Consider the following 12,934-nt stretch of genomic DNA (forward strand, 5'->3'; position numbering starts at 1 on the left):
CCCACACTCAACCTGCAGTGCACCTGAATGTAACCGTTTAATGTTCTTAACTTCCCCGGCAATACCTTGAATACCTTTGGCAACTGCGAACGGGTTCAATTTTAGAGGCATTTTATCAGCAGATTCAATCACAAGAAAGCGTGGCCAAAACTCAATTGATCTGGACGGTCGAAGGTCATTATCATCAACATCATTTTCAAGAGGATGTTTGTTTTTTTTGTGGGGATTTCATAAGCCATATTTAGGGTTGAGATTTCATCATCCGAGCTCCCCACCCACCACGGGAGTATCACAAGGACAATGCTAAAAACAAGCGGATCTCCAGCTTGCAGCACCAAGGATACCCGGATGATATACTCCAGCAGAAAAATTAAAAGATTAATAGTTCCACCAGATTGGCCCATGAGCCACCGCCTTCTGGCATAGGACTCTAGGCAAATTTCAGAACAACATATGTCAAAATAAAAAATGTTTTAGATAATATAGCCAAGTCCAAAGTTATAACAATTCTAAATGATATGTGTGCATTGAAAAATATAACAATACTCCATGCACAGGGCTTGGCATGACCAGCCGATTGGTCGAACCGGGCCCATTTGACCACCCGTCTAGGCGAAGTCAGGGCCAAAGTGGTGTATTGAGCAACAGGAGCACGATTGCAGGTCCCTATTGCCCTCAACCACCAGGATCCCCTCCTCCACCGACACAGGGCCGCAACCTACGGCAAACGGGTTGGTGGACCAAATATGCCCCCGGGTCCAATACGGGGGTGTTGGCGAGCTCTTGGCGTTACCCAGCACCCACCACGAGGAGGTGGCTCGCCACGGGTGCCTGAAAGTTACTGTCCAAATGGGCCATAATGTGAAGTATATATGTGATGACCTCCAAAAAAGCAACAAGACTAACTAACTGTTGAGTTGGGGTTCAACAAGAAAGGGCTGAATATATGAAAGGTGATATCTGAGAGCAAAAACTCCTAAGTACAAGGAAACAATGTGCAGGCTCCTACAACAACTAGGATACAAGATGGAGAAACTGATATGAGGTGTAAACCATCAAAGGGAATTAACAACTAACCGATGTAGTTAGGGTGTCAACACAGGTATAAAATTACAAAAATGAAAACAACACTTTTGATTTTGAAATTGAACTATTTAAGTTAACTGTAGGGTAATTTGGGAAATATATTTAGGATCAAAGTCAAACAATTACCAGCTACAGTTTAAAGTAAACAGTGGAGAAATTTTTAATATAAATGAACTTTGATAATGGTAATGAGGTTGAGATGAATAAAAATAATAATATATGTATATATGTGTGTGTGTGTGTGTGTGTGTGTGTGTGTGTGTGTCTATATATATATACAGTAGAATACTTTTATAACGCACACAGATATAACGAACTGACTGCTATAGGGAACTGATTTAAAAGTCCCGAATAAACCACTATATGTTATCCTATACAAAAAGTCGTGAATAAAGAATTCTCTATAACGAACTTACCAGCTATAGCGAACTGATTTGCAATCCCCGCGAGTCCCAGGTTACACTAATTAACGGTGTGAATAACGAACTGAGCGAACTCAATCAGTGTCATTGCCAGTTAGCGATGTTCACTTTGAAATCGACAGTTCAAGTTAACACTAATTAATGGGGTGAACAGTTAATTGAGCATCTCTCAATCAGTGTCAGTTAACGGCGCTCACTTTGAAATCTGACCAATAAGTTAGACGTCAATGGCTAACACTTTTGTGTACAAAACACACGCCAGCTTTTACACCCATGTGAAGTTGTAGTTTGCATTATTAACCAATCAGATTGCCAGAGGCCATAAAACCTGTCGCTGACGACCTAGTTTTGTATACTTCCGGCAGGGCAACTCGGTCTTTGGCGATTTAATAGAAAACAACTAGTGCATCCCCTCAAAAGGCCTATGTATATGCCTCCCACGCACATCGGAAATGTGGACAGAAGCTTTTGATGCTCGTGAGACTTTTAAAATATGATATATTTGTAGAAAAACTGGGTTAAATTGTATCCTAAGTACAGGGCATGGGGGTGCATAAATGTATATTTCATCATTACAAACCACGTATAGAATAGATGTGTATTGGTTAGTCGTGTAGCACATTGTTTCACTTGCCTCTGTTATGGGATAACTTTCTGACCAGGGTGACTGTCCATCGTAGCGCTAGATACATTGGGTAGGCCACGTGGTTGGTGATAAATATGTTAGGTAGGCTCTGATTGGCGGAGACATCCGTGATCAGTAGGTGAACTTTGACCCATGTCAGAGGTTGTTCTAGAGTGCTATCTATATAAGTGACCTGGCTTTCCGTATTCAGTTGTCTAACTTTGGTCAACCGAGTAACATCAGGTAAAATCGCCCTTCAGACCCTGTTTCAGGGTCATTCCCTCCCCGTTTAATGAGTGGAACATTAAACGAACATTAAACTAGGCCATGTATTGTTAGGTTTCAAAACGATTCAAGTCCTGAATAATACACAAAAATGTTGACAAGTCACAAGCTGTGAAAGAACAAACTTGCAAGTGCCAAACATGTCACACAATTGGTCCGAATGAATTAAAGTCCATCCAGAAATGTTTTTGGATTATTCTTGAATCTGCATGAACTCTGCAAGAATGATATGAGATGAATGATGAACTGCCTCTTCTCACTGTGAAGGTGATGCTCTTGACTGGACCAGCAGCCCCACGTTGGGTGCCATTTTGTACCTGGGTGTGATTTATAATGTCCAGACACTGGGCTGCTAGTCACAACAAGCACAGTTGTACATAAGGGATGAAATTTATTGTAGTGTCAAAGTTGGGAGGAAGGCTGAAAAGAGAGAACCTTCCTCCTGTATGAGTTCATGCAGAATGTATCATTTGCTGAAGACCATGTGCTTAGTCCGAGTTACAATAGCTGGCAAATATTTAGATAAATGAATGAAATAATATCGCAATTAAATATGTTTTTACAGTTATGAAGCAGTGAGATACCATTTTACTAAATAATGTTTGTTTGCAGAACAAAGCATACAGAGATAACATTATTGAAATCTTCCTCACCTGAAAAGAGAGAACCTCCCTCCTGTAAGAGTTCATGCAGAATGCATGAAGAAAGTTAGACAAGAGGACCAGAAGGCCAGTCAAAAGACAGGTAGCATCTAACAAGTGTCAAAGGAAGTCAGATGCTGGAGAATTATATGAGGTGGTGGAAGTTTCTAAAAATAGAGAAGGGGAAGTCCCAGGGAAGCTGGAGACATCAGAGGCTGTTAGGTGTATTCAAGATTGAAGATGTTAGTGGCTGACATTCACCTGTAGACAAGGACAACATAAAATAGCATGAAATGATGACAATGACAATATGTATATATATTATATATGGATATGATGAAACTGGGGGGGTGGGGGGGGGGGGGGGTGGGGAATTATGAGAGGATGGTATTTATGTGGAGTTCATGATTACTGTTCCAATTTATTTTGTATGTGTGAAATATTTTCTTCTTCTAGTGGCCCAACCAATATTGTCATTATGGCTACAAATGGCCTAATTTTCAATGCCTGTCAAGTTGGACTTTATATATGAGTGTATGTGCACGAACGCACACAAAATATCCATAATTAGTAATTAGTAAATTTTGTTTGGATGAAAAAGAATTATTACATTTGATAAGAATCACTACAGTGGAAACTGCCTAAGTAAAAACCGCTTAACTAAATATACCCGATAAGTAAACACTATTCTTTGGTCCGGGCAAACTTCTTCATTAATTATCACTATCTGAGTCCGGTTAACTAAAATTGGACAAGTAAACAATACCGCTTAAGTAAACGTTTTTGCACGGTCCTTGGAAGTAAATTACTGAACAAATGAAACTGGATATCTAAATTAGTGATCACCAGATAATCCAACATGAGGGACATGTGTCAGTCACCAGGTAAAAAAATCATCACACTTACAGCTCCCTGACGTCAAGCAGTATACCATACACTGACAACTGGAGGCCAGCCAAGATAAGTTGTTCATTGTTATATGTAGCTTGGGAGTATCAGTGAGTAGACCAGTTTATAATGACAGTGAGTTTATCCACTATACATGATAAATGACTTGAAGTGGGCAGCCATTACTGTCACGTGACAAGAAATAAAAGCTGAAATCTCGTGAATTCAGGATGGGATGAATTGAAAACAATGCTTGTGTATTTAACACAAAAGCTGAAGTGTATAAAAAACAAGGAAAAATCTTAGTGTCAGTGTATTCTGGCAAAATGTCTGCTCAATCTTTGCAGATATTGATAAGTTTGGATAAGTAAAAAACCTGATAAGTAAACAGTTTTGATGAGTACCTGGAAAGTTTACTTAGGTTTCCACTGTATATAAATCATATTTTCTCACTCGGAGAGAAGCATGGCATTATTCATTCATTTTTTAATAATTTTACCTGCACAAAAGACAAGATTATCAAAAATATGAAACAAACTTTCAAGTACTACGATTTCACCAACATTGCGACATTGACCATGGAATAATGTTAAGTTTAGTTTGTTTTCAATGTCATAATTAATATGTGAGGTTCGTCATTGGTTTCAACATATTTTTATGAAAGTGAATTTGGATTGGTGAACAAGCATTACTGCTTATGATAACACTGCTCCAGGCAACATAATATAACATGAAGTGGAGGATTCAACTTCATAGATATTGACTGTTGCATAAATATATTACTTTAAATATGCATAAATATATACAGATAACATCAAATACAATTATTCTCTAAGTAGTCATAGGTTAGACAGTTACAGTTGTCTGTGTCTAATGATCCTCATTCAGATATTCATAAAAACTGACAGCTTCACACAAAACAGTATGCAATGAACCATATTTAATACAAAACAACATTCACCGCTTGTACATACCTCATTGTTGACGAATCTCTTCGGTGTATTAGAGAGATAATCACATTATCACATGCCGAACAAACCCATGGCTCAGCTGATAACTAGGTTAGTTACTTTTTTAATAAGAAAAGCAAGATTTATGAATGTCAGCTTCTTTTTGTGAATAACATGACATTTCCAAACTTCTGTTTGCTCCTTTATCAGGTGAAAATTAGGTCACAATAAAGAAGTTGACTTCTTTGACTTTTCATATGCTTTCCACTTCTAAACATCCATTAAAGACTTAACTTACTTCTAGAGGCTTCTGAAAGAGGCATGTAAACTAGGGTCTTGACCATTTTCATTCCAGAGGCTGTCTCAACTCACTTGACTCACTCATCGATTAACAAAGGATTAGGTCCTGTGGTGTACAAAGAACAATCATTTACCATCACCCACCAGTCATCTCCCCTTGAGGACATTTCCAAAATTATACATTTTGGGGGCATCTCATATTTCCAAAATTGGAAATGTTTTGGAAACATCATCTTTCTAAGACATTTACAAGCTTGTAAATGACCACTGACCAGCCCTTGATGATGAAGAAAGTGGGCGCCCCATGCCTTGAGGAATGATGCACTGACGAATAGGTGACAAGTTAGTGCAAAGGGAACCACAGAGACTCCAGCACAAACATTCTGGTCATCAAGCAACCAAAGAATAGCTGGTCAATTTTGCATGGGAAGATGAATCAACTTCCTGGTATTGTCATTCTGGATGTATGGACACAAAAACATCTGAAGACGGCGAAGTTGCAGTTGGCTCTTGTAAGTCAGTGCTTGTGCCAACGTCAATAAGCATGGTAACTTCTGCCTCTGGAACATAGCTCTGGGCGAGTTCAATGATGAAGGTTGCATGCACTGAATATCTGTTCTTGAGACTGACTGAGATAGAGATTGTCAATATACAGGAACAATCACATTGTAAACAAATTGATGACAGTCACATGATCAGCAACCTCAGGAACGTTTGGTTGGCTGAGCAAAAATTATGGTTCACTGGGAAGAGATGAAGTAGGTAATAGAAGATCCCTGCCCGATGACCGTCGGATATAACTGCAGTTATCTCTGAACTTAGTGCTTGAGCTAAATCGAGTAACCCTACTCAAAATCAAACCCTTCTCAGGTGTTTCTGTCACGTTCGATAAGCAGCTGACATAATCCCAACACAATCACCCTTACCAGGAATGGCACAGTTCATTGCTACTAGCAGTTGAAGGTTGGACTTGATATGTGACTCATGGGACTAATCATCAAAATTTCTGGTAAGCAAACAGTAGTCCATCACTTACAAACATTACCCACTATGCAACAGTGACAAAAATCTGAGCAACACAGTATTCCGTAAACCAGGCGAGTCACAACCCATAAAATCTAGGCTAAGCGATGCTGACATCACTGCTACCATGCGCAGAAACTTGACGCATCAGTCCAGAAACTTGCTGATGATGTAAATGGAAGGGTGGTGCAGATGACGAGTCAGGCAAAGGTTGCACCCAGCAATACACCAAATGTTGGTGTGAGTAGTCTGTTGTAACTTGACTCAGTGAAGCTTATTTAGTAATACCCATACAGGTGGTTGTAGAGCTAGTATTAGCTCGGTTTAGCTCTATGCCCAAGGGTAGATTCACTGAACCAAAGCATTCATTAAACGTAGATTAAATCTGGAAAGATGTGAACCCCAGTCACGTAGGAATCTTGAGATCTCAGATCATCAGAACGTCAAGTGCTGGGTGTAATATGTCTGGATGTCTACTGACATCAAATGTGAATTGATTTGGCAAGATGAATGAGTGAGTGAGTTTAGTTTTACGCCGCACTCAGCTATATGGCAGCAGTCTGTAAATAATCGAGTCTGGACCAGACAATCCAGCGATCAACAACATGAGCATCGATCTGTGGAATTGGGAACCGATGACGTGTCGACCAAGTCAGCGAGTCTGACAACCCGATCCCCTTGGTTGCCACTTATGACAAGCACAGTCGCTTTTTATGGCAAGCATGGGTTGCCGAGGCCTATTTCAACCCCGGGACCTTCACAGGTGTTGGCAAGATTAAACGATTCAGGCTGGTAAATCATTTCAGCTTAGTGATCTGGTTCAGAATGGTGAGCCAGAACATTCATGTTATCTAGATCATTCTGTGATCAGAATCAGAGTTGTGGTTTGGATTGGTTCGATAACCTTTCAATGATCTCAGCTGAGGGAGAAATCTAGTACAATCAGAAGGACCAATTTGTCGAGGTGAAATGTTCCGGACAAGGAGAGATAGTTCAACGAGGTGAATCGTTTCAGTGAAGAGAGCCATTAAGGTGAAGCGATCCTTCTGGTGTGGTGAATCGATTCATTTGTGTCAGCTATTTCGGTGATAAGAAACAGTCAAAAAGAGAATTGAATCAATGTCATGGCTCAAATACGGATTGGCAATACAGTTTAGCCTAGGGAATCCATTCATAGTGACAAACAGATTTGGTGTGTTGAACAGATTCAATGATGTGAACTGTTTCATTGAGAAGAAACAGTCGTATATGGCGAATTGAATTGATGTTATGACCCAATGTGGCTCAGCCTGGTGAATACATTTGGAGTAGCGAAACCGTTCCCATGTGGTGAATTGGTTCGATGATGTGAGCCGTTTCAGTGATAAAAAACAGTCATGTATGGCAAACTGACTCGATGTTAATCAGTTCAGCGATTTGATGATGTAGATCGTCTGTGTGAGTCAGCTGGCAAACACAGAGCAGTTCTATGAGGTGGAACGACAAGTAGACACCTCATTACACAGTGTCATATAAGTATATATATATATGTATTCAAATCTTGCATGGGACTCGACCCAGCAAAAATGTTCAAGACACTGTACTTAATGAGCACTGTAGATGTTAATGCAAGACCACAAAACTGACACTCGCATCAACAGGGTTTATTATATAGACTTCAGAAATTACAGTTTAAAAGTGGCTGAGACAGAAGACAGACTCGACAGATGAGTTGAGTTGAGTTGAGAGTTACAGTTGTGACATTGATGAGGTTCAGAAAAATTTGTCTGTACATAGTTCAGCTTAAGGTCAGATGGGTGACAAACAGGCAGCATGGAGGTCCAATACACACTGACAAGCAATTGCTCCAAATTGCATAAGCTTTGGAGAGGTCATGATGTGACCTTTGACTGATGTGACCTGTGAGCTTTGACATTACACATGAAAGCTAAGGCCACAGGGCAGTGGAAATTTACTGGCCACATGTAAACATTTACACTTTTGAATGATTATTTGAATGGAAATGAACTTTAAATATTGACAAAGTGTTTCAGTTATTGGACCACCATGGACAAACTAACTAAAACCAACTGTAATAATTTTAGAAAACAATTTCATTTTAAACAGTTTGTACATTGAAATGTATGTAAAGAAATCTTGCATTTGCAGCAGACATCTGACAATGCACACCAAAAAATCATTACCCTCCAAGGGTGTAATCTTCCATCTACATGGGCAAATAGAATCCACACGATGAGTGGGGATCAGAGGAAGAAACTGTAGTTCATTCTGTGTGCAAAAATAATGCACTTAGGTTTAATTACTCATTATATATTTTTCATGTTAACATGTGAGGATAAACTAGACCTCTTGCAATGCATCCACACAGTGGTGCGACAAGAAGAAGAATGATCACTCTGATGGGGGTCACATCGGTAGATAGGGGAGACATGTCCTATAAGGAGAGCCGTCCAGGGAACACAGACGTATAGAATAGAGGCCTAGAGGGAAAGTTCTAATCTGTTCCACTCAGCATCGAAGCAGATGAGAAGTGCAAATCATGGGATAGGATAAGTATAAATCTTTGCTATTCCTTGTGTTTTATCACCAGTTGGGATGCTCCTGCATAATGTTACCATTCCTGGCCAGGGCATCTGCTAATAAGTTTGTGGCTTTCAGAATGTGCCTCACCTTTATCCCCAGGTTCAGGCTGTCTGTGAGGCTAAATAATTGAAACAGTAGCTGACTTAGTTGTGCCTTGTCTGTCCTTGTAATCTGAGACTGATTTGACAGCTTAAAGGCCCAATGAGCAAATGCTCAAATAACTACCTTGAACTGAAGATGACTGACATGAAGTCACTTTTCTTCTCAAGACCAGAGCCCTGATGATCTGACTAGAAGTGTACTATCAGATCACATCAAACACAATCCAAACCACAGTATCCGATGGGACAAAACCCATGCCTTAGCCACCGACATCAAAGACTTTAAGCTCAGGAAACTCCAAGAAACCACCCACATCAAAGACTCCAGCCATCAATCAATGTGACCAAGGTTATTACATACCTCCTGCATACTATCCACTCATTAAAGATCCTCATTATTGACAATCCTCTGGTTATGTATACCACAGGCTTCACTACCCCGTTTAGTGGTTTGCAGGCTTCATTTGGCATGCTCCTATCAAAGCTCATGTGTTGTTATTATGTGTGCTTTCTACTATAACCAGGACATTTAGAGTTAAAACGTTTATAAAATATTTGATAAAAATAAAAGGAAAAATTGAAGTCAAGTTAGGAAGGGTCAATGTACTGGGAAACTGCATTGACCAAGTAACTGAATTTTTATGGATTCACTTTTCTGTGGGGAAATGGTAATTTCTCTGAACTCACATAAACTAGGACCTTGTGATCATACATGATTAGGCGAATGGACATTCGGATACTAATGGTCAGTTTGTCAATAAAAGGGACACACAAGGGTTTTGAAATAATTTGTTTAAGTATCTTCTGGCGTCTACCAGTCGGAAATATTATTTGATATTTTGTCAGATATGTCAATGTTTGGTTGATGAATGGCTAAAAGTTGATTAACGAAGATATTTTATACTGGAGGAATTTGATGGTACCGATAAAGTCTCGGAAAGGGACTAATGAAAGTAACTAATTATTAAGATTGGGTATGAGTCATTTTTGTATGATGTAGGACATTATTTCGGGGGGAGGAGTCTAAATTGTCACGACTTCTATTTTGTTAGTTGTCCGGTGAGTGGTGGGCGATTCTAGGCCCCACCGTTGACTTGAGACGTTCTCTCTGTATATTGAGAGTATGGCTCAGATGAACTTATAGTATCAGGAGTTGTGCCAGAAACCAACAAGTTCTTCCAGGACGGTGTAAACTAATGTTGTGTTTAGACCAGCAACTAGGAAATATTTGAGGACCTTTGTTTGTGAAAAACTATACCAAAAATAAAAGGACTTGAACGCCAAACTGGACTTATCCTTGAGTATACCGTCTAGCTACATCATCCCCAGACAAAGAGTGGAGGAAATACAGATTGCCTAGGGAGAAGGGTATAACACCCTGACGCCCTCAGGTAACACTACTCCAATCAAACTGTACAAACACACGCTCTAACTCTCTCACCTGTATATACATATATGCTCCCCTGCCTCATACTGTTCATCACTTGCTTGAGAATGGTGTTAGAGCCTACACCCAAACATCGTTCTGATAGCAATAAAGAAGTAGTTCATCCATATACTGTCATCCTTCCTTAGAAGTGTACTAACCAACTCCATCGAAACTCCTGTCATCATTTGTTACCTCCATCTACTATATGTATCTGGTTATCAAGGTTAGGGAAAATATGTTGTTCCTGATGCTTTGAGACAGGATTTTTGAGAAGGCTCTTTTCACTTTCACAAGTAGGAGATGAGGGAACAATGCCTATAAACTATTTTCTAACAGCAGAATTAGACAATTTCTGGCAATGATTTATCTTAAGTTTTGCATTCATGGTGAAATTTCTTTTGAAAGGTTCTTCCTTCCTCATAAGATTGTAAATACCTACCAGTGCCAATAAGATGAGGTGGTAGGTGGTCAAGGCCTTTTTGGGCATTTCTATTCATCACTTTATCTGGGCGGTAAAGGTATTCCACTGGCATATCAATGCGAGAAAAAATCATGGGTGGCATAAACAGTGGTACATCTCTTGACAGAAACTCCTCTCTCCCTGTTAAACCTGTGAGATGAAGTTCTGGAAGTAGGTTTCTGCAGCTGCCATCTCCTTTTCTCTCCACAGGCAGGTACTGATAGTCAGCCATTGCTGTAAACAATCAAGTCAAATTACAATGTATCTGCAACGCAAATATTGTTCATTCAGATCATGGGCCAATTCACATTTTATTATGATAAGGGTCTTTGGTCCCATTGAGGTTCCCGGTGAAACCCACATTTTAATTGGCATGCTGGTCTGCTTGTGAGGAATTAGCTTAGCAAAGAGTCCAAAGTCACAAGTAGCTAATTACAATTTTATTAACTCATTAAGGCCAAGAGACGCATATGTGTGGCAAATTAATTAGCTTCTCACAGTGAGAACCACGTATGAGCGATAACAAAAAGCACCTCTTATTCAGCGAGAGCCACACATGTTCGTCAGCAGAAAGCACCTCTCATTCAGCAAGAGACTCATATGTTTTTTTTTACATTTTAAATTTGTACTGTACTATTATTTCAATCAATTTAGTAGTACTGATCAAAGATTAGCTTTTCTCATGAGGAAGGTTACCTTCTTTGTTAATCAGAAGAAGTATTAAAGTGTTTTGATACCAACTGCTAGCAATGCCATAGGTTCATACAGGTAAATGAACAATGTCTGCGAGAGTGAATACTAAAATACTATTTTGGCACATTGATTGAATTAATGGTTACAAGGTTACAAAAACTTCTTCTAAATCAAATCATTAATTCATTCACTGTAATAGTTTTTATAATGAATCATAGAAACAAATAGCCATACTGTATTGCACCCAGGTTTGTGTAGATTTGAAATGAAATAAGTTACTAATTTAGACCTTCCTCAATAGCAACTTGTTCTAAAGCTGATAATGTTACAAAATCGAATATGAAGTGATAACTCTTGCATCGACTCATAATATACATTACACATAAGCCATACAAAGGTAACTGAAGCATTTTGTTCAAGCTGTTGAAAGTTTCATGTTGTTATCCAAGCTGTCTAGTGACCAAACATGCTCTTCAGAAATTCAGCCCACGCCTAATCAGCTGTCATTTCCTATGTGACAGGTATGTCATGATATGATTGACCATAGATAACAAATCAACCACGATACTGAACAGATACAAAACATTCTATTTGGGAACTTTGATGACGCCCCATCCCATCATCCTTTGTCTTATATAATTATGTGCAAGGAATAGTATTATACAATACGTATGCATGTATGTTCGTATGATTTCTGCGTTAAATCTACATGAACCAAAGTGACAAACTGTGAATCTGCTCCATGTAAGTCACAGACTAGCGTATTAGTACTTTCCTTAAAATATTCAGTATACACTAGCAATGCATAAGCGAAAACACTTCTTGCATAGATGATTATTAAGCATGTACGTAAATTCTTCTTTACTGCCATTGACAGATGTTTTGTACAATTTAACCTCACACAATGATATGAGAGCGACAGTTAGTAGAAGTATGTCTCATGTCTTACGTACAAAGAATACATATATATGTTTACAAAATATATATGTATACACACCACCGAAGGTCCTTTGAAATCACTATGACCAGGGTTAGGTTTGTCATATATTCAGTGCATGCATAAATGGTTGGTATTGTGTAAATAAATTGTTACAAGATTGACACTGCTTAAGCGTGTATTTCAATGGTTCTGTGATATAACTGTCACATCAGGTTCGTTAGTGCATCTGACTGTACCATAATGTGAGATAATTAGGAACATATGGTGAAGTGATACCCATGATTGAACATTATATTAATGTCCATGCCTTTCTTGACATACACATGATGACTGTTTTAAAAGGTTCAAATATTGGGTGTATTGGCCAGAGCGATATGTATGGTAGAGAGTGCGTTTGAGAGGGAGAGGGTGCGGAATGGGGTAGGCTTAGAGTGGTGTGTTGGCCATGTGTCAGTGTTAGAATACTGATAAACCTTTCTGATCAGTAGGTTATATCATTTATACTGTT

General features: G+C 39.1%; 1 protein-coding gene across 1 annotated transcript in view; it reads right to left on the reverse strand.

The window, feature by feature from the left end:
• Positions 1-12,934, reverse strand: part of LOC137273703 (general transcription factor 3C polypeptide 5-like) — a 273,856-nt gene that overhangs the window by 162,729 nt on the left and 98,193 nt on the right. Inside the window, exon 4 of the mRNA XM_067806503.1 lies at positions 10,773-11,027. Within this exon, the coding sequence (XP_067662604.1) occupies positions 10,773-11,027 (255 nt within the window). The remainder of the gene's footprint in view (positions 1-10,772; positions 11,028-12,934) is intronic.

This window comes from Haliotis asinina, chromosome 2 (genome assembly GCF_037392515.1).
Source record: "Haliotis asinina isolate JCU_RB_2024 chromosome 2, JCU_Hal_asi_v2, whole genome shotgun sequence".
Classification (NCBI taxonomy): domain Eukaryota; kingdom Metazoa; phylum Mollusca; class Gastropoda; order Lepetellida; family Haliotidae; genus Haliotis; species Haliotis asinina.